This window comes from Amblyomma mixtum, chromosome 3 (assembly GCF_055824585.1).
Source record: "Amblyomma mixtum isolate Tamu chromosome 3, ASM5582458v1, whole genome shotgun sequence".
Taxonomy (NCBI): domain Eukaryota; kingdom Metazoa; phylum Arthropoda; class Arachnida; order Ixodida; family Ixodidae; genus Amblyomma; species Amblyomma mixtum.
Window position 1 is genome coordinate 152,659,829 of NC_143014.1, and position 22,782 is coordinate 152,682,610.

General features: G+C 45.8%; 1 protein-coding gene across 1 annotated transcript; it reads left to right on the plus strand.

Annotated features, from left to right (window-relative positions):
• Positions 1-4,578: 4,578 nt before the first annotated feature.
• Positions 4,579-22,044, plus strand: LOC149352400 (pancreatic lipase-related protein 2-like). Its single transcript, XM_089577155.1, has 7 exons — positions 4,579-4,743; positions 6,779-6,816; positions 10,460-10,572; positions 11,996-12,322; positions 14,009-14,261; positions 18,569-18,766; positions 21,698-22,044. Exons 2-7 carry the CDS (start codon positions 6,795-6,797, stop codon positions 21,967-21,969), a joined length of 1,185 nt encoding a protein of 394 aa, XP_089433281.1. The 5' UTR covers positions 4,579-4,743; positions 6,779-6,794; the 3' UTR covers positions 21,970-22,044.
• The last annotated feature ends 738 nt before the right edge of the window (positions 22,045-22,782 follow it).

Genomic DNA, 22,782 nt, shown 5'->3' on the forward strand with positions numbered 1-22,782 from the left:
CAACGGCTGAAAACCGGACAAACTGAAGGACGTGGAAGGTGGAACAGGTGACAATATGATTCTGTGAGATAATAAACTAGAAATCAACCCACATCTATATTCGTTTTTTTTTTGTCCTGTGTGGACGTCGCCTTGACGACCGTACTACCGCATGGGCCGAAAAAATTACCGGGCGGACAAACATGTTGGATCAGTCCAGCTGCACGCGCCCCCGCAGAGTTTTCAAGAAACGTTGCAAAGTGAGGACACGCGACTTTTCAGTTCGAACGTAGTACACCTTTATTGTAAAGGAACTATAAATAAGCAAATTGACAAAGCGATAAATAAAAATTACGAAAAAGAATAAAACTCGCATTGAGTATGACATTTCTGTAAACGCTAAAACAACACGGACGAAGCAAGAACAGAGAGGGACGAGCGCTCTTCCCTGTCTGCTCTTTCTTCGTCCGTGTTGTTTGAACGCTGTGAGAAATGTCATACGTGCACCAACCAACCCGACCCGCCACACTTCGCATTGAGTAGCTGAAGCACGTGGTGGGCAGAGAGCGTCATAACACCCCAGGCATTGAGCGAAAGCGCCGTTGCAGACATGAACACTAATAATCGCTGATATACGACATATGTCGCATTGTTGCATTTTGCGCACTCTCTTCCACGGTATCTGAATATATTGAAACAAACTGTCGAAACATTGCACAAATGTAGGCGGTTAACTGTAGACAACGAATATATTCTAGCCTTTATGAAAATGTGATCGCTATGTCTCTTTCAGATCAGAACAAAAGTGTTGAGATTCCCATACATTTTGACTACCTTTTCGGTATTTCTCGCTACATTTTTGTTCTTCGTTAGGCTCTGTATTCTTGAGGTACAGGGGCCACAAAATAAATAGAAATGAAATATCCGGAAGCAGTTATGGTGCAGAACCTTCAGAGCAGTTCAAATACCTCTAGGTTTACCAAGGAAAACTACAGACGCTAGAAAAATGCCACAGAAACAGAGGTAAGAGGGATGTCATGAATGTGAAGGCTGAGAGGATGCCGGCTCCTACTGTCTACCAAACAAACAGAACGTAAATAACGCGTGCACTTGAGTCACGGTTGCTTTGCTTCTGGTTTTTCGCCTCCGAGAGACGCTTAGCACAAACAGCCAGTGGGCTTTTTTTCATAGTGGAGAGTGCTGGCCGCGAAGTTAGAGCAGGAAAATGCAGTACGCGCTGCCAGTGGGCCTATAGGCGCTCAGTGATTAGTCACACCACGAAGTTAATTAATAGTCTCTTCGTTCTGTTCATGCTGGAGCTCCTGAAATTTCCATGCAGTACACTCCAAATGAGAGGATATTTCATCAGAATTACAGCTGTTCGTGAGCATTATCGTGTTGCAAAACATTATCCTGGTGATGTTAGAATTTTTGAGCTTTTAAAACAGGCGTGATCTTGAATATGTGCACTGTGTAGTCATGTGATTACATTGGACGTGGTCTCAGCGAAGTTGGCCTCGAAGTGGACGCTGTCACGGTAAGGGTAGTTGTGGTACAGCTTCTGTCGTCACTTCTTCCTCCGTCCCGCTAAGGTGAAAAAAAGTCTAGGAGTGTTGCTTTTTGTTTCTTTTTTTTTCTTTTGTTGTCGGGAAGAGGGCGTGTGAATTCAGCGTTTCAGGAACGCTGAGTAGCCCGGATTAGTGTATTTTGTGCACGTAGACTCCTTGAAACTTGTCAAGATCCGTCAAGATTTCTTGTGGCTGATGTTGGGAGCAAGCGCCCTCCAAATGCTACCATGACGTGCAGCTGCGAGAGGTCGAACCGCTACCACCAAATTCCGCAAAGCAGAAAATTAGTCATTTTAAATTCATCACATACTCTTTTCGGACCAAAGGTTCAAACCCGATAATGTCGATTCAGGCTGCCGTGCACTGCAGGCTCAGGAAAGGTTTCTTTGCTTCTTGCACACATCAGATGGCTTTTCACTGGCATTGGCAGTTCGAAGAGCGCGGGGGTTTTGTTGAGCTTTGGTAAGAATTCTCCATTCGTTCAATGAACCGCAGTGTCGATTCACTTTATGGCGCCTTCTTGGCTGCCCCTTGTACAGTAATAAAACCCTAGCTTGTCAGTGGCAGGCGCTCTTAAGTTTACTTCTCAAGCTATTACGTCCATGTCCCCATAGAGTGCGAGCCTCGGTTCCTAAGTAATTTGCCCGAATGTAGGACGAAGCAGTAAAAGAAATGACTGTACCTGCATAAAGAGAACAATGCGGAAGCTGCACCGAGTTGCGACTCACTCTCTCAAGGCACACTTGTCAAGGCAGGGCATCTGTTCTCTCTAGTTTTTGATGACAGTGGTTCAAAGGCCAAGTTTTATTGTAACACTTAAAAAATACAAAGCACAGACATGGAGAAAAGTTTGCGGGCTGCGTATTCGCGGGAAAAAAAATGCTGTTTCTGCGTGATCAAGCAAAACCTGTCAATTAAAAGCATACAAGCAAGAGATGCGTTCTCATCTACTAGAACGAATACGAGCTCACTGGACAACGCAGATATAATTTTTTTGCCGCGATTCCGCATCCTGCAAGCGTTTGCCCATCACTGTACATATAGCTTTCTCCGCCCTATAACCTCTATAAATCATTTCGGAGCATGTTCACTTAGCCACCTCTAATTAGACAAAGAATTCGGACGGGGTGTTGTACAGTGTCGACGCCGGCTTATGGAGTATCTAACCGGTTTGTGTGTGGTGAAAAGTAATCGATGGCACTGGTGCGGTCAGCCGAAAGCGCGAAGAGAGTGTGACGTATTTCACCTCACATACTAAAAAAAAACAATGCTAAAAAGGTCCTAGCAGCGGATATTATGTGTTTTCACCGTTTGATTGAGCAGAGGTGTTTTCGCTTTCTGAAAAGAGATTGTGTTTCAGTATTAGCGCTAGCTCAGAGTGCGTGCTTTGAATATTTTATGTTCGTACGGTTTGAGTATCAGCTCTGAGCCACACGTAGTAACTACGCTTGTCGTGAAGTCGCCTTTTTTTTCTTTTTTAACTTGCTTGCTGCCTAGACACTACCTAATTTGAAGCCATTGAGTGGGACGCCGAGGGCTAATTGAAATTGGTCTGCATTGATAGGGCACCGTGTTCTAACCAAAAATACTACCCTCACCGATAACGGTCTTCTCATAAGCTAGAATACAGGTGTCGCCTTCACCGGCTGATTTCGCAAGTAAAATACATGCGTCGACAGCGATGTTTTTTTTTCTCGCGGATCCCACAGGCTATGCTGCATCCCCATTCGCTTCGAAATGGTGGCAACCACTACTTTTCTGGGAGGACGCCGCGAGTTTGATTCGTGTTACGGGAATATTGTTGAACGCAATTTTCTCAGCCAGAAAAGAAGCATCTTTACTGTCGGACAAACGTCAACGTACACATAAAGAGCCAGCCGGTCAATTTTTACCGGGAAGAATAACTGAACGGAGTTCTCATCAGTGCCTCTCTAATGCAGCCAAGCTGCAAGTCCATGGTCTTGCTTCGGTGTGGGTGGCAGTTGTGAAAACTCTTATTGGTAATTACGGTGGTGTGAGATTAAAGGAGTTCCTCTACCTGAGCGGCAGCCCGGGCCTAGCTGACGGTCTTGGCTGGGCCCAGCTGACGGGCCCATACCCATAAATTCTGAACAAAAAGACATTTTTCAACAGGAAAGAGTTTATGAAAGCAATTTTTTTCATATACTGAAAGATCTCACTATAACAGTCGATATGTCCGCAGGTCATCCTTCGGCAGGCCTTTATTGTTTTGCTATTGCAGTTTTTGCTATCGTCAAAAACATTCCCCACTGGTTTTCTATAGCAGTCTTAACTACTCGATGCGAGCGATGGAAAAGCTTGAAAAGAAAGATTTTTCTACCCATCGGAAGATTGGACCATTACCTTCAATATTTCCAAAACAGTGCCTCACAATATTCCAATATTCAAAATTTTTCTCCACGAAAGCTGGACATGTAAATTATTATTGCAGCTTCCCAGACAAGAGTAAACACAGTGGGCGTACCTTTCTCTTTTTCAAGTAATTTGTTTTCTTCCTTCCAGTTGTGCTGCTGCATATAGGCCTAACTGTTTCATAGTCGCAGAGAATTGTCTCTCTTTCGGTGTTCGCGCGCTATGTTACATTTTTAATCCGGATTTCTCACGTTATTCTAAACTTCTCGCACTCGCTTTGTCGCCGAAGGCTGCCTCGATACCCTCGGACCGCTCAGACGTGAATGACAGGCGACAGCCAAGCAGGGGCCAACAGGTAGCATCGAACCCAACATATCCAACAGTGCCAGCTTGCCTGACGTCATCATGCGCGCATACAGCAAAAATAGCCATCGTCTGTGTAGTAGAGCGCCGGTTCAAGTTGAGCGCAGGTCACAGAAGGTATATTTCTTGTGGAGGCGCAAGCGATTCTCTGGCCGACTGAAAGGTTCCCGACGTGCACTCAACAATGCGCCTAATTTTAGGACGAGAAACAATCGCGCAGCGGCCCATCTGCCGCGAGACTCCGCAGAAGGAGACAGGTGGACTCTGTCCCTATGGAAAGCGGCTAAGGGGCAGCCACTTGCCTGCGCCTGTCGTCACAGTGTTGTGCCAGGAACCGGACGAGGTACCGCTGCTTTAGCTGGAAATAATGTGATACTCCCCCGCTAGGAAGCTTCAAGCACACGAAATTGCACCAGGTTTAATTGTGCTGCTTGTCTGCAACGTTTTACCGTAGCAGTTGGTAAGCGAACGCAGACGTCTTTATGTTTTCGCGCAAATGTAGTGATGCATTGTAAATGTATAGATATGCAGACGCGTCGCAGCGAAAACCAGAAATGTGTAGTGATACAAGAGAATAGATACTATGCCTAAAGACTGTTTGAGCCTTTTTTTATTTATTCTCTATTTGACGACAGCGCATTCATTTTGCTTCCTTCCCTTTTGCTTGTGTGCTGATTCATTTTCTATTTATACATCCATCTTCATGCTTTATTGCTACTTTTCTCCTTTTCTTCCTTTTTCTTCCTTGTCGTTTCTCTCATTGCTGCTTCAATTCCTCGATTTCGATTTAGTTCGCAGCGTGCTTGTCGTCATAGTAGGCATTTGCACGAACACTAGCTTGATTATTTGCTATTCTTTGTACATATATTTATTTAACTATCAGAATGCCTGTTTATACTTAACGGTGTGTCGTTTAGCTACTCATCTGACTCCTTAAGTGGTCGCCTGGTCGGTTTGTTACTTTAATAGTTTTCGTTCCGGGCATGTTCTTTTCTTGTTTGCTTCACACTTCGCATTTTAGTTTGCTCTATTTTTTCCTTGATTATTTGCTTTTCGGCATTGCTACCTTCTGGTTATTTTGTATAGTTTGTTTACCTAAAGATGTGGACTACATTTTATATTAGTGAGCGCCATTTGTAACGATATCTTAAGGCTTTTGAACAACATTAATAACAGTAACACACGAATCGATAGGAACACATATGTCAAACAACCGCATTATCAGTGTAAGAGACGGGACAATCCCCAAAAAATCAGTCCTTATCAAAGTCGCATAAACGCATTTGAGGTTTTTTTCTTTCTGCGCTCAATTTCAGATTGTAATTTACTCCCGGATGAGGTAGTATCTGTGCCTAATTTTTCACCTGCCATCGAGAACATTATTTGAACCTGTTTTACCTCACATGCAGTGTACTTCGTTGTGAAACTGAGTAGCAATTTTTTTGTTCTGTATGTCTTGTACACTTGGCATTGAATGTGTTTCCGTCGTGTTGGTTAAAATGACCGTTTGAATTTAGAACTGATTGTATGCTTTCCCTTCCACTTTTCTGTAATGTTTTTTGTCATCTTTATGCTTGCAATTACCCCCCCCCCCCCTTTATGCTAATTCCCAATGGGCGCTGTAGGTAGCTGTAATAAATAAGTAAATAAATAATGCAAGCAACTCCGCACTGATAAACCATTCATCTGAGTCTTTCACTACGTTTCGCACTTTCTGACCACACTAATCTGAAAACTGTTTGCCCCTTCGCAAGTTCGTCTGTTAGCTGGTGTTAACCTGTCTATTAACAACACCTCCAAGGATGTAGCTTTCTTTTCTTGCAACTTCATATGCCGCGGATGTTTGTGTTATTCGATGATGTCAGTCTGGTGTTAGTTTTTCAAAGAGCCTAACTTATCTAAATATGACTTCAAATGAGCCACAACTTTTTTTTCCTTTCCTATGTGCCATTTCTTTTTTGCTCCGACTTTCTTCTCCTCTGCTCAGCGTTAAAGTACTACAAGCTACAGTTGCGGGCCTGCTGTAGGGTCCACGATTCTGCAGACGGTCAGCCAGTCATATCTCAACATGATGACGTATGATTGGTGGACCATCGCATTTTTTGATAATGCACTACTGAACACGCTTTCCTCTTCTCACGTGAAAGTTCGCGCAAAAGAATACTGTACGAGTTCGAAAGTCCTTGAACGATTACGAAACATCAAGCCTTTACTTTCTTTTCAACGAGTAATATGGATTTAAGATAACTACTCATGTACTTTGTGGACTAGTTTTATTACCGATATTCAGTTCCGCTTCTTCTGAAGCATCAATATCATGTGTTCTCTATTCATGTGTTAAAATATTTTTACTGCCTCTGAATTTTTTTTTCATTCTGTATTGCTTGTTCTTTCACAAATGCACTTTTAGAAACTTGACGCCCACCATACACAATACCCTAAGGGCCTGTATGGTATTTCAAATCCATAAATATTTAATGTACATGCGCTCACAGGTCTAAAGCGCCAATAATGCTCCTGAGACTACCAAGACGTGAGTTTTTCCCACTTACTTTTTAACTATTTTTGTTGTCTCCGTTTCGATTTTTGCTCTGTTTTTGCACTTAAACACCCAAAAAACAAGGACTGGGCGAGAAGAACACATCCTTCTGTGAAGCTCGTTATTGTCATTAAAGTGAAAAAAAAAGCTGGGAGATCAATAACTTGCTAGTTTGTAAATTTTCCTCAAAGCGTGAAGTCATTCCAGCTTGAACGATCACAGTGTTCCTCAGGTTCCTTTGCTTGGTGCACACGCCGTTTTATTAGTACTGCAGGTAATGGCGCCTGCACACAAAGAGCGGCTCTCACAAATATGCCAAGCGTATGAGAAAAAAATCGAACCACGGACGTGGCTGAAACCTGTTCGTCATTTTACGCCGTTACGTTGTTTAAATTGCAGACCAGACACTTTTGGACGTCGTCCTTACGACTCCGCTGAATTGGCGACGGGAGGACCATGAGCGCAGTAATGAACCACTGCGACTCTAATACGACCGTGTAGTTAGCGTAATTCGAGCGCACGGGACCGAGAACCCGTTCGCTTATGTGCCCGATAGCGACGCCGTTCAGCGGGTGTTGCAGGGAGGCGGCGTCTTGCCCAGCATATACGATCGCCTGGAGCAGTGGCTCGGCAGCGGCAACGCAATCACGAAACGGCGTGTGTCTCTTCGCACGCTCGCTCGGCGAGATGAGCTTGGGGTCGCCAATCTGGGGGACGATCAGGGCTACTGCGCAAGGCACGAGTCGCTGAACGGGCCTTAGGGGTGCGCCTTAATTCGTACGCCGTCTTCTGCAGCGTCTTTCAGCGGCAGCGGCCGTGGCTGGCTGTTGTCGCTGTCACTAGAGCGAACCGGCCGCTGCCGTGTTTGGGTGAAAACGACAAGGAAAAAGACGGCGTAAGATTCGGCTCAAGGAAGCCAGCACAGAGTGTCTGCACCCGAGTACCTGCCCGTATCTTAAGTGCGAGCGCTTAGTGAAGGCTCTTAATGCTACGCCGCGCTTCTGGCAGCAAACTTGTGGTGGGCCATCAACGTATACCGGTCGAGCACATGCCTGAGTATGCTCTGTCTCACTAAGCATGGCAGCGTTGGTGAGGCTGCCAGCTGGCATCAGAGCTCTTAAATAAAATTCTCATCGCGATGATTGGTCGGTACCTTAAAAGTCCAGTCGCGCGTTCGGCGGTCGTGACTGCCCACATCATGGGCGCAAGCGAGTAATGAATTCACCTCACTCGCGGTCAGGTTTTTGAACTGAGTTTTATATTTACTTATTCCAGACGGAACTTCTACAACGCTACCAGCATTCTGTGACACAGAGTAGAGCGAAGTACTGCTAGTAAAGCAGTCAGGTACTTCTGATACAATACCAACTGCCGTAATTTACAGCCCATAAGAGGATCATGAATGTTGCAGTATCGTCCTAAAAACGTGGAGGAAAAAGAAAGGATTCGTTTTTACGGCCATTTTGGCAAAAACTGCTGTCCTCCCGTGATTCGCCTCAAGGCAGAGCTAGTGTCTAAAAGTAGAAAAAATACGGGAGAAGTGACTGACGGTAGCAAAACAAAATGACGGACATAAAATAGATGCAAGCACACATTGTGCCCTGCCTTACGACATCGTTTGGTCACATGTTTACAGCGCATGTAATTCCCCGCGAAAGCTTGGGCTAATGGGCAACAGGTTCCCAGCTTCGCAGTGCGCCATTGCAAAGTGAGCTGTTGGGGCGCGAAACGAGAGATTAGTGTTGACGACCATTTTCATTGCATTTGGTTCTAATCTGACCGAAGAATCAGGGTATCTACCGTCGTATTGAATTACGTAACCAAACCTAGCAAGTCTCTTTAGCCAAGATGTCATATTGTAACGGGGCTGTTTATTTTGAAAGGCCTGTATGATTTCTCATTCCCCTAGCCTTGATTTACAAAAAGCTAAGACGTGCAAGTTAACGAACGTCATTTACAAGCACAGCCCCAAGAAATAATTCCAGAATCTGACTGTGCATTCATAGTTGGTAATGATTTCCACTAAGCCGATGTTCTTTTCAGCAACATTAAGAACTTCGAAGAAACATTTATGCATATTTACGCGTCTAACAAAACCTTGGGCACAAATTTCACTCCCTTGTCTTTTTAAAAATGTTTGATGAGTTTACCATGTTTTCTTTTTGTAATAACATTTGGCGACTTCGGCATTAACACTCCTGCGTTGCAGTGATTCCAGTGCGACTAAATCACACAGAAAGTGAGTAGACGTAACCCGCTAGATCAAGACTATCTACCCACATTTTCGAGTGTCAATGTTTCTACTAACTCTCAACCTTCGCTAATTCTGTAATGTATGCAAATTTGCATATTAAAATTCGTCTTTTTCCGCCTACGCCATCCAGCGAAAAAAAAACGCTCTTGAAGACTGGTAGCAAACACTGAGATTTTATGAAGATTTTAACGCCGGTAATATTTTTATCATTATTAGCAGCCAGGAAGGCATTTCATAACTATAGGACGGGAAAAAGGCATACGTAAATACGGTGAAAAATATCTGTAGGGACTGCACCGCGACCTAATTCATCCACAGTTAATGGAATAAAACGCATCTGGAAGGGTTTCAGGCAGGGAGACATGATCTCGCTGCTGCTATTCACCGCGTGTTTACAGGAGACATTTAAAGAACTGTGTTGAGAAGAGCTTGGAGAACAGTTAAAGAAGAATACCTAAGTATTTTTTTTTATTTTCTGATGATATTACCCGTAGACGAATTGCAAAGCTTGATCAGAAGCCTAGACAGGCAGAACCGAACGGTGGAACTCAACATTAAAATGAAGAAAATTAAAGCAATGTTCAGCAGTCTAGGCAGGCAGCAGTATTTACGGTAGGCAGCGAAGCATTGGAAACGGTAAGGTATACTTCTACGTAGGGAACTCAGAGGCCGTAAATCCAGAGAATCAGATTGAAAAACCTTGAAGAATAAGAATGGGTGGAATGCATTTGACAGGAACTGTCAGTCATGAATCCCAACTTATCAGTATTCCTCAAGAAGAAGGTATATGAGAGTTGCATAGTGCAGCACATGACGTTTACGGCAGAGACTTGGAGGCTAAGGAAAAGGATTTGAGCTGAGTTGAAGACAACGCAGGGATCTATGGAAAGGAGAACTGATAGGTGTAAGATTAAGAGACAAGAAGAGAACCGATTTAACGGTAAGGCAGCCAACGCGAGTTAACGATATCCTAGCTGAAGTAAAGAAGAAATGGGCATAGGCAAGGGCATGTAACGTGATGGGAAGATAACCGATGGTATTTTAGCGTAACAAATTGAATTCCAAGAGAAGGCGAACGCAGCAGGTGTAGGCAGATAGTTAGGCGGGCGTATATATATGTGAAAGTCTGCAGAGATTAGGTGGCCGCAGCTGACACAGGACGGTGTTTATTAGAGGTCAGTGGGAGAGGCCTCAGTACTAGAGTGGACGTAGTTAGACTGAGGACGCTAATGAGAATGATGGTGAATTTTTTACATAAGCGTTACTCTTTCGAGCAGCTAGTGAGTGGTTTTCTGCGACTTTTTGTGCTCAAGCTTTTTTTTTTTTTACAACCGCAGCTTTTTTAATTTGCCATACCTTCGTTTTCTCCCCTTTTCTTGCAAGCCACCGTGGTCGTCATCATTTTCGCAGTGTCCGCGAGCATGGTACAGAGGACCGGAGGTCTGCTCAGCATGTTAACCAACGCAATTGACGAGGAGGACCTAAGGAACGAGGGCGTAAGCCAGTTTGTTCTGTAAAAACGAAAAAAAAACTGACTTCACTCTTCATTTCGTCTTGCCGCAGCCACAATGGACACTGTCATGAACTCTGTAAGAAAACTTCAGCTCAAAGAGGCTTAAAAGAGCTCTTGTCAAATCTGCAAGATGCATCAGTAGATGCCTCCCGGGGAATTTTCACCTATGACGAAAAAAAAATAGAAAACTTTAAGGCCGCTCAATGTGCAGCACCTAATGGGCCGCCCAAGGTGGACGTTTCATCGCAGTGCATGTTTGCTTTTTTTTCTTTAGTTTGCTGTTTGCAAGCCAATCGACCTGTCTCCCCTCCGTTCTTCTCAGAATCCGCGCATGTGCTCCGGTTACTTATACTCACCTCGCTGGCTCGTGACGTCGCAAAGCTTGGTTACTAGAAAGCACAAGATATTGAAGCCACGGAGTACTTTGCAAATAGATGACAAGTGGCCGCCGATGAGGAGAGAATTTTGGGAGCGAGACCTGGCGTTTGCCAAAGCAAAACGTTACCCTGGATGTCAGCCTATAGCAGCCGTTGGGCATGTTTGATTAGAGCCACTTTCGCAGCCTCTTCATTGGCTGCTCTTTCAGACAGCAGCTTTCTGCTGTACTGTTGTTTCAAGGGCGCATGATGAATACCTGTAGATGTTGTAACGACTTGAATCCCTGAGAGTCTTTTTTTTTTCACTCAAATACTATGCATACAGCTAGACTGCGCCTAGCACATTAGCGCGAATCTCGTTACGCAGCTGTCTGTTAACAACAGCTGTGCTCGTGCACACAGCAATCACTGGTGCCTCACCATTTGCGCAAATCTCTAAATGCGCAAAACCCAGGAGAGTCGAGCATATTATGACAATGATCTGCAATATGGCACCAGACGCACAATTTTTTTATACATACACTTCAGCCGCTTGGAGCATTTAGGATACGGCAACTTAATTACGGAGACCTATACTAGTCTGTCGATTTATAACATCAATTAGCAGCTTAAAGCAAAAATAGACTCCTTGTGATCGGGGCGACGCTGCAGAAGGGTCCAAAGGAAATCGAGAATTAATTCCTATAGACACAGCACGATCGTTAAAAGGTGCACAACTGCATAAAAAGCCTAAAATCGTCTTGCTAAATTCTGCAAGCGTTGTGGAAGCTACAGCTAGTATCAGCAAATACCGGACCAAATTTCCATAGCTTTTTTGTTGTTTTAGGAATTGTGCAGCGTCTAGAACACAACAAATAGGTTGGATCCAAGTGGTGCTGTCGTGTGTTCTAGGAATAATTCCGCTTGTTGTTTCTGGTGATCATATACAGACGCGTATGGTAGCTAAAAAAATTTAACGCGCACTCGAACAGTACTATTTTTCTCTATGCTTCCCGTAACCTCAGCGGAATTTTCTTCATCTTTCGACAGAAATGGAACTTGAAGTTTCCACTCAACGCGTTCTCGCTGATTAAAGACACGCGCTGCTACAGGAATGTGGGCTGCTTCCGCAAGAACGACAAATACAGGCTAACGCATCCGCTCGTGCTGCCTAAGAGGCCCAGGTACGTGAGGACCAAGTTCTACGCGTACTGCCGGGAAAACAAGAACGGGCGGAGATTGCGCAAGAGGACTATGCGGCGAGATGCGGCTCTATTCTTCAGCAGACCCAAGGACCTCGTAATCCTCGTGCACGGCTACACACAGAATGTCAACAGCACCTGGCTGCATGAACTCAAGGATGCTCTGCTTAACGAGGTACGCCGAAAGACGCATGATTCGGGGTGCCACAAGCTTTCTCCTTTTTATGTGCTCGTATGCTTGCTCACTGGAATTCTTCACATTCCTGCAATCCTTGTGTGCATGTGGCTTCTTGTTTTCGCGGGAGTGTTTATAATGACCGATGATTCATAGCGAACAATATGAAAAATATGAGACAGTGTAAGTGTGGACGAGTTGGCGTTTCATTTTGTGAAGCAGCATACCGCTCGAAGGACGAGACACAAAGAGAGACAGCACAAACGAGACGTTGACTTCAAATCTCAGATTTATTGAAGCAAGCGGGATGAATGCAGACAGGCAACAAAAATTTATAGAACGGAATAAAAATCAAACGGAACAAATATGAACCAAGGACAAACAAAGGCTCTGTGGTTCGACCGATTAATAACTGCGCGCATGTCAAAAAATTTTTTCATCAGTGGAGGCGAGCTCACTTTCAGTATTGTGGCCGGGAAGATTCATTTCCCGCCCCACCCACTCCCCAATTAAAGAAGAAATAAAACCTGAGAGTTGTCGAAATTGGCGTACAGATGAACGTAACAATGTATTCGCGTCAGGAACACAAAGTCTAAGGTCGTGTTGATGGACGCCGCTGGTCGAGTGGCGGCTAGACTACGCATTGCCATTCGGCTGACTATCGGAGTTGTCAAAATACCACATGCTTTAGGCTCCTCGAATTAGCGGTGGTTCGTCGGTGTGGCAAAACCTGTCATCTCCGAGCAAAGAAATGTGCAGGAAGAAATTGACGGTTCCCGACTTCACCTAACATAGCCAGGATATGCTGGCACCACATTTCAACATTTTCAGGGTGTTGGGTGTTGGGAAAAGGGTGTTGGAATTCATGTTAGTCATTGATCAGATTGAACGTGTAGAAAGTCCTACTTGCGCGAGTGAACGCGATGAAGAGAGGCGGTCCAGCAGGAACTTTTACAGTTCCCGTATATATATATATATATATATATATATATAAGCAACCGGGAATAAAAACCGCGCCCAACTGGTTCCAAGATATTTTTGTGAATCTGCGAAGGCGCAGTGGCGCACAGCGTGTAGTACGCCCTCCAACGCTTCCGGGTTCCTGAGCCCCTGCACCTATTTTATTTTCCTCAGGAGCTCTTTTGTGCGTACCAAACAAGCTGCATTAGAAAAATTATTTTTGCTCATTAGAGAGTCTCCAGAGAGTCCCCAGTCACGTGTGGACCAAGAAAAATTGCTTGCACTATTAACGCGAAATGGGCAATAACGTTAGAGGAGTGAAGTGGGAGGAGCAGTGGGAGGAGCAGCTCATGAAAAAGAGCGCTGCTGCTAGCCTGTTTTCCACGCATCATGCTAGAATTTGTGTTAGTGTAAATGTGCTGAAGGGTACAGAAAAAAAAAAGTTTCATTTACTAGTGGTTCCGTATTGTAGTCGGCTTGATGCTGTTATGAATCAGTGGACCACAATGTTTTCTGCAGAATCGCGCACAGGATTTTTTTTTTGCTGTCGTCTTAACTGAGCTGTCACACTCGGTCAGCCTAATGACCTCGTCATGAGACCGTAACCTCTCGAAAAAATCATCCTCCCCAAGAAACAGGAATTGATCTGATTGCGGCTAGCCCGAAATGAACAGTAACAGGCCCGCAGGCTCTGCAAGGCGACAGATTTCGGCTCTCCTCCCACAGAAAGACTGCAACGTGATCATCGTGGACTGGGGTCGGGGCTGCCGGTCGCCCAAGTACCTGACGGCCGTGGGCAACACGGCCCTGGTCGGTCGCCAGATATCGCTGTTAGTGCAGAGGCTGGCCAAGCTCTTCCGTGGAGCTGTGACTGCCGACCGAGTGCATATCGTCGGCTTCAGTCTGGGCGCCCAGGTGTCCGGCTTCTGCGGGCGCCACTTCAAGAAGCAGACGGGAAAAATGCTGGCCAGGATCTCGGGTGAGGCGAGCACAACAACGCTACTGCGCATCATAATGTTCCTACCGCGCGACGGGAGTGCATGATCTGAACTCTGCGAAAGAAAATGTTTGCTACGAAAAGAAAAAGCCTCACTAAATAATTGTAAACCGTGTGAATAAGCTGAACAAGAGGTAGTGCGCACTGCTACTATATTTTCACTCTCTGGTAAAGATTGCAGGCATCCTTTTTTGTAATAAAGGAAAAGTTTCACAGCGCTAAAGAAAGAGACGATGGACTGGTGTGGTGCTGTACCTGAGAACTTTGCGTATGGATTTGACATATTCAATGGCAGGCTTTTTAAACACCAAACAGAGCCCTCCCATTCGGAGGTATACGTGCATGCTTGACGCAAAAGCCGAAGAATCTTGCGCGGCAGGAAGCGAGGGCAGTGGTGCAGACAATCCATGAAGGATGACAACTTGTCGCTGGAAGACAGCGATAAGGGCCCACAGAAGAAGAGATGTAGTTGAAGAAAAAAACTGTTGCTGGGCTAGTTCGTTCATTCTTAACAAGCCGCCATGGTGGCTCCGTGTTTGTGGTGCTCGGCTGCTCACCCAAAAGACACGGGTTCGAATCCCGGCCGTGACGGTCCCATTTCGGTGGGGGCGATAAGCTAGAGGCCCGTGTTCTGTGCAATGTCAGTGCACGTTGAAGAACCCCAGGTGATCGGAACTCTCCGGAGCGCTCTACTACGGCGTCCCTCATAACCTCAGTTACAAGAGGTATATACAGAGACCTGGATTGGGACCAGCTGGGGACATGAGTAAATGGAGAACACTTTAGTAACTGCTGTTAGCTGATGACATCGTCTTGCTAGTTCACTCAGGGAATGGACTGCAAAACATGTTCAGTGACTTAGACAACGCAGAAAGGTGGGCCTTAAGATTAATATGCAGAAAACTAAAGTAATGTTCAACAGTCTCGGAACGAAACAGCAGTTACAATTTTTAGCGAAATGCTGGAAAAGGCAAGAGAACACGCCTACTTAGGACAGGCAGTGACCGCAGATCTCAGTCAAGAGAGTAAAGTAACTGGAAGATTAAGTATGGGGTGCAGCGATAGGCAGGTTCTCTTAGATCATGAATGCCAGTCTACCAATATTTATTTATTGATACTGTTAACCCTCGCTTGAGGTTCGTTTCAGGGAGAGAACATAACACAATGCAATCAAGTTTGGCACTTCATAACGACAAGTGAGACGCCCGCGACACAAATTATCAAGAGAACATTCAAATTTCTGCATGTCTGTTAAATCGGCAACATCACCAGGCAAAACATTCCAGCTTTCAATATATCCTTCAAGAGAAAGGTATACAACAGCGGTATCTTACCGCCACTCACCTACAGGCAAAAACGTGAAGGCTAACGAAAAGTTTTCAACTTGAACTGAGGACAACGCAGCGAGCTATGAAAAGAAAAATGGTATGTGTAGCGTAAAGAGACAGGAAGAGGGTGGATGGGAGGGGGGTGGGGGGGTGCAGAGAACAACGCGGGTTAATGACATGCTAGTCGAAACCCATAGGAAGAAATAGGCTTGGCCAGGGCAAGCAATGCGAAGGCAAGATAACCGATGGTCGTTAAAGGTAGCAGACTGAATTCCATGAGAAGGCAAGCGTAGCAAACGGTCGCAGAAAGTTGGGTGTGCGGATGAGATTTAAGAAGTTTTAGAGGATAGGTGGCCGCAGCTGGCACAGGATGGGGTTAATTGGAGAGACATGGGAGAGCCCCTTGTCCTGCAGTAGGTATAGTAAGGCTGAGGATGATGAAGCCTTCATGGATGATCATCGCTTACTGTCGTGCTATGAATGGTGAAGGTGTTCCATTCCGAACTTGGAATGAGATAGAACCCGGAAGGCTGTCTTAATCTACTCTTGGTGGATGAACGCAGTGATGTAACAGCAGCGATACCGCGAGTAGCACAGGCCAAGATGATGGGGAAAAAATGAAGAGCCACTTAAAACCGGCCCTGTCATTCCGCGAATACACCGCCCCAGAAGATATCCTGAGAGCTCTTGGAATCGTGACGCGCTAACCCGTGTGATGGGGTGGTAACGTAAGCCCCACGCAACCAGGACCTAAGCCACTGCAGAACGTGCAATGATAACAGCCAAGGAGGTGTATGGGGCCAGGTGAATAGGTACTTTTCTTTTCGGAATGCCCTCCCAAATTACCAATGCACACCAGACGCAACGCGTGCAACGATGGGGCACAAGCGTAGGCTGAATGCCGACTGCAGGATGTCCCCACTACCAAGGCGCGACAACCCCCTGCGAAGAGGCACAAGCTGGATAGGAAATGAACATCTCAAATGTCGGCATGCTTTGTTTAATCTTTGGGTCCGTCATAAGTCCGCAGGTCACAGGGTGTGCCTTTCAGCCATGTAGTGAGGCATTTCGGCATTCCCGAACTTCGATATCTCTGTAGGATGTAGGAGATATATCGTTATCACTTCTCAGAACCGTGATAGAATAATAGGCTCCTGAAGTGCCAGAATACACTGCTGAAAAGCAGACCCTGTAGCCTGGGAACATTTGGTGCACCCTGTACATCTTAGTTTTACCGTTCAATGATGTGTGTGGTATTTTGTGCGTCCAATGTGCAGCTCCCACTAATAGAAAGGAAACAAAGTTTAACGACTCAATTAATTATTATTCCAAGATTGCATATATGTGGCAAGCAAGAGTTTTCTTTGTTTCTAACTAGTTTTGACGTATAATATCCAAAAGCGAAGCTCAACTTTAAAAGAGATATAGGCAAAAAGATCATCATTATATGCAAAAATTTTGTTCCCTTTCATATTGGAAGGGGCCTGTGCTTGCCATGCTTGTCTAGAACACTTTAAAGGCTCTGCGGAGCAAACGCAGCAAAATTTTAAAAGAGGTAGTGCGTTTCACTGGCAATGCTCGCTCTCGAGTGCAGCCATATGTACATACAAGCGTAAAAGACACGAGTACCGCGCTCCTTACACAGCAGCTGCGCTAAGATTTCGGTTTCTTTGTTTCGCAGCGCTTCGCTCCAGTGCTCTAGACAGGGCTGCATTCGTCTGTGCATTATGGTGAGTTAGGCCGAGCGAACGATAATTCACCAGCCCTTGAAACAGGACGTTGGCGGTGCCAGCTAGCACTTTATACCATCAGAAGTAGGCTATTGCAGTACGTGCAACCTGTCCGTCGACGCTATATTACAGAAGCAATAAATCTGCTCATAGAAAAATTCGGCACAAGACAACGAGGAGAAGCCCATATCAGCATGGTCATGAAAAGGAGTTTATTAGCCTTTCGCGACGTGGAAACGGTTTCCTCTAGATTACAAATTATTGAACGATTAGGAACAATTTACAAGCATTTAATAAGAGTCTAGCTGTAGATTATATTCTGTGTGGTTAAGAAATGATCTGCTGCCTTTGTCTCTCGTCTTTTTTTATCGCGCGTTCGTACCACTTTGGTGACAGCATCTGGAACGCGCGTTGTGAAGGAAGGCCGCAGCAGCGTAGTAATATGGGACAAAGAGGCACATAGAGCAAGCCTTACCCATTAGATTATTGCTTATTTACGAAGACATAATTATGTTGAAAATATATCGGAGGTTAGTAATCGATTCATTCAGAGTGCATTCCGTTCTAAATTTGCCGCAGTTCGGTCGGGCAATTCGATCGTATACTCTCTAGCCTGTAGGCATTAGGTGCTTGCCGGAGCAAAGAATACGCGCCGACGCGTACAGCACACCTGCGCTCTGCCGTCCCTACCGTCGGGTGGTTGCGGGCTAAATTCGGCTACCAGCAACACTACGAGGGATTCCGAAAACGCATCTTTGTTTTCCTGCTAGGAAAGATCCGAATCGCTATGAGGCGAAACACGAAAGCGCAAGCGTGCCTCGATTTCTGATCATGCCAAGAGCAGCGAACCATGGTCTAAGCCTACACTATGCAGGAACAAACAGTCGCAAACAGTAATGCTTTGGGTTGCAACGCTGAAATACTAATGTATATGTAGTATCGGACATGAAATAAAGTAAAAGGAAGCTTCTTTGGACGCCGTCAAGGGCGCCTTTTCAATTATTGGGACCACTCGTCGTCATTTATAACGGCGCTAAAGTTCCTCGGATCCCTCCTTTTAGCCCTTGAGAAATGCAGCTGCTGATTCCAGGATATGGCAGGATTGCAGAGCTCGTGACCTTGTAATGGACATTCTCAGCCCGGGGTGGCACTGTAGTAGACGAGATTTGAAATACCCGCAGTGCCGCTCATGAGTTTCTTGGTGCATGCGGTGTTCATGGTTGGGGCGCAGCCCTGGACGCGGCGCGGCCGTTGTTCGAGCAGTCGGACGTGTACGTGTCACGCAAGGACGCAGCCTTCGTGGACGCCATTCACACAAGCTCCGGCTGGACGGTGCTCCAGAAGGCCCTTGGCATGAGCAAGCCATACGGCCATGTGGACTTCTTCCCCAACGGCGGCAGGAATCAGCCTGGGTGCGGAGGCCTGCTCGGTTAGTGCTCTTCGTCATACCATTGCTCCTTTACCCAAGGCACGCTGGGAACCTTCCTGTAGTTTTATGCGAACCACATCTGCGAGTACCCTTTGACTTTCTTTGGCGCATGTTTTAAAGGTCAAAACATCTTTCAGTGCAGATGAGGGCACTCGTTTAAGATAAATAACAAAATTTTAAAAAATGCTTCTAGCAAATTTTATTGTTGAACTTAATTTCTTGATTTGTCTGATTGTACAGCAATTTCCTCGGCATTATCATATTTATTTCTTTACGGAAAATCGAAGGCCGAAGATCAAGCAGGAGGAGCGTACATGGCAAATAAAAAAGGGCGAAGGTTTACAGCAAACATATCAAAAAACACAAACACCGTTGCACAGGAAATGTAATATAGAAGACGTAAAATTTATACCGTAGAAAATATACTGGGATACTTTGCAACGATGAAGGAATGTCTCCAAGTACAGAGGTACAAGCATGAAATGCAAGCGAAAATAAAAAGAATGGAAAACATGATCTGGCCGCTAGTCTATGTAGCTAGCATATGTGCCTCGACCATACTCAAAGATAGAAGTCAGTTATTGGGTAAACTGTTCCAATCGGATACAGTTCGAGAGAAAAGGCAATATCGGAATGCGATTGCCCTTGCGAAGTAAAGCGTTAAAGGAAGTGAATGAGTATGTCATGTCTGCCTTGCAGAAAGCAGAGTTAAATATAGGTGTATAGGAAGGTTGGCCAGAGCTAGTTTACGTTTCAATAAATGGTAGAGGAATTTTTGTCGTAAGGACTTGCGTCTCGACTGGATGAATTCGGTTGGATGCCATTACGGCTGAAATGGGAACTGTGCGATCGTATATAGAATATATGAAGCGAACGACTGGACGCTGGATTCTTTCTGATGTGTCAATGTTGCTTTTAGTGAGAAATTAGAAACCGAATGGTAAATCAGACTGATGGTTAGTTTTGTGTATAACACTACCAATAAGCGTCTGCATTTTTGGGCATAAACTGTCTGATTCCTCATAATAGTGCTGTTAAAAACAAGCACCTTGCTTTTAGCCATGCTAGTAGCCGCTAAGCCACTTTTTCTATAGCCTCAGCCTCCCTCTTGATTTGCTCCCTTTGCCGAAAAGGCTTCTGCAGGCTGCAGGCGTTTGTATCGCTACGACACCGCGCACCCGAGCACTTGTGGCGTGTAGCAGCTGTGGACACTCCACACCATGCTTGTGTTCAACCCGCATGTTCTTTCTCTTTAAATGCGAAAGCACTACCCAGACGTACCAACCCCGAGGAAGAATCTTGCCATCTTGTTTTGTCTTGGGCTCCGAACTAACCCGAGCTTACCCGCGTTACTCGGGCAAGCTACGCTACGCTTCTTCAATACTACAGAGTCTCTATCATTGATGCAAATGCATGACACTGCTGGTCCTGAGCGCGATAGTGCAGCCCTGACGTGGTAGTCCCTATAGAAAGTAAAAAGTTATCATCCCCTTATAATTTCTTCACTTGATGAATCCCATTCCAGGCGGCAAGTAAGCATTACCTGCTGGCAATTAGAGAGAGCACGCTGCACACGTTATAATGGGAGAATAAGCTCATCCATTTTTGTTTTGTGTGGTGGGGTATGTGGGCTAAGTCGTGGTGGCGCGTGGACTACGCCGTAGTGGAGAGCTTCGGATTAATTTAGAATACCTGGGGTAACTTAACCTGCGCTGACATCGCAGAGGAGGCGGTTGTGTTTAATCCGATAACATTTGGGCTGTCGTCATGTGGTTTCCTGCTTCTCCGTTGCAAAATTCCCTGATTGGCCAATTCATTGATGACGTCATCAGAGTAGGTGATCCCAACTGACCAATCAGAGACCGCGAATTTCAAATTCCCACCGAAATTATCTGATTCGTCGAGAGACGTCACGTGACCTTGTGACGTCATCACAGCCTAACCTTCGGATTGTGAGCAAACTGCGCACCGTTACCAAACCCATTGCAATTGCCACCTGCCAACCGTGGCACCGGTCATGAGCCTCATGGGCCCTAGGGAAGAACTGAGCTTCACAAGACCCACCAGTGGTTGTATTTGAAACAGGCACCTGCCGTGGCAGTGACGCATCGCTTAACCGCTGCACCACTGCACCAGTAGGGGTATGAGGACTCCCCTCTATTTATGAATGCGACTGAGAGGGCTGTGACCTCATCAACACCGCGTGACCACCAATGGACCAATCATAGGGCACCGCGAAAGTTCAAAATGTGAGGACCCTAAAAATTTAGAAATTGGCCCACCCCCAAAATTCCTAAGGACCTCCAACTTTTTGGAAGTAGGTCGACTCCAGAGAATGGATCAATATGGATTAGTGGGTTGGATTAGTATAATCCCATACGATAATCCAATCGAAGGTATTCGAATATTCTAGAAGGTGATTACTCATGCACGCCTTATAAGGGCAATGGAACCACTTCCAACCGGCGTTCTGGCTGTAAAATCGCAAGAAGAACATTAGACAGAATGAAGCTTTCAACCAATCAATCATTGTAGATACCACAGAAGTATAGACACCACGTAAATGCTACCGCATTTTCTTTGGGAAAATGGTTAAGAACGCCCCCAAGTTTTTGTATTTTGCTTGCATCGAATTGCGGCCGCCGCACCAGGGAATCGATACCGCCTCCTTGGGATCAACAGCCGAACGCCAAAGCCACTAAGCTGAGCCATCGTGACGGGTAATTTTCGTTTCAGCGGTGTAGTTGATCTCCAGACAAATTCAGTAAAAAAAAATGGCCGCGATTAAAAACGTTCAAGGAGCTGCCGTGATCACGAAGGCTTCACTGAAATGGCACAATCGCTTCCAGCACCGGCGGCCTTCCAAATTCTCGAGCACAGTATCGAAAACTGCATTGTTGTATACGTGCGCACCACCTTCTTGCACTGCAGAAATAGACTGCGACCATGGCCGAGCCCCCATCTACTACATCGAGTCGATCAAGTACCGCCACCAGTGCCGCTTCCTGTCGTACAAGTGCAAGGGTGGAAAAGAGGCCTTCCGCAGCGGCCGCTGCAAGCCGAGCGCCCCAGATGGCGAGATGGGATACTACAGCCTCCAGGCGCGCGGAAGGGGCCTGCAGTTCCTCACGACAAACGAGAAGTCTCCCTTCTGCCAGCTGCTGGAACAGGAGCAGACGGAGCCGATGCATACAAAACAATAGAAAATAGCGCCACTGCTTCGCGGACGGTTGCTCCGGCTCGATTTTAAAGAAATACAAGTTCGCTTTCCACTGGAACCTTGTGCCATACATTGTAGGGCCCGCGTCCGACGGACCCGTAAGTGCACCGGCATAACCGAGGCCACTAAATGACATCCTGGTCGAATTTCGCAAGCTAGCAAAGCAGTCCTCTGCGCTCTTTTGTTTTCCAAGCACATTCGGGCAGCAACTACATTTTCACCGCCGCAGCGGTGTAATCAAATGAAGGCAGAAGTTAACGGCGCCTAATTAAATCCTGCGTATTATTTGTCCCGCTAATTTGCTGAAAACTGGACAAACGTTTGCCTGAGCAAATCGTTTTCTTGTGTGTGTTTGTACAAGCGCGCGTTTTCTTTTCTTCTTCCTTTCACGCGAACATACAAGCAGAATAGAATGTGCCAGAAACCGGAAACGCTAATGCCCTTTTACATCTCTGGAATCGCGCTTCCATTTGCGGTCATTTCTTCACGCTACACTGCGCGCATATGCATAACTGGAACGCCCTCAGCTGCTGCGGAGCAGTTGAGGAGCTTGAACGTGACGCAAGGAACTTCCGCCGACTTTTTCGCGTGCGCTTCAACTTTAACCAGGCGATTTATTCTTGTGGGGCACACACGTGCTTGGCTCCTTCCGAAAACAACGAATTCGCGGACCACACGACAGGTGGCTGCTCTCTTGAGCGTGTGCATGTCTCGTGAGGATATTTTCCCGGTTCATAATAAGCCTTTCTTGTTGGCCTCCGGCGACGCTTGAGGTTCCGGTTGCGCTTGATGAGAA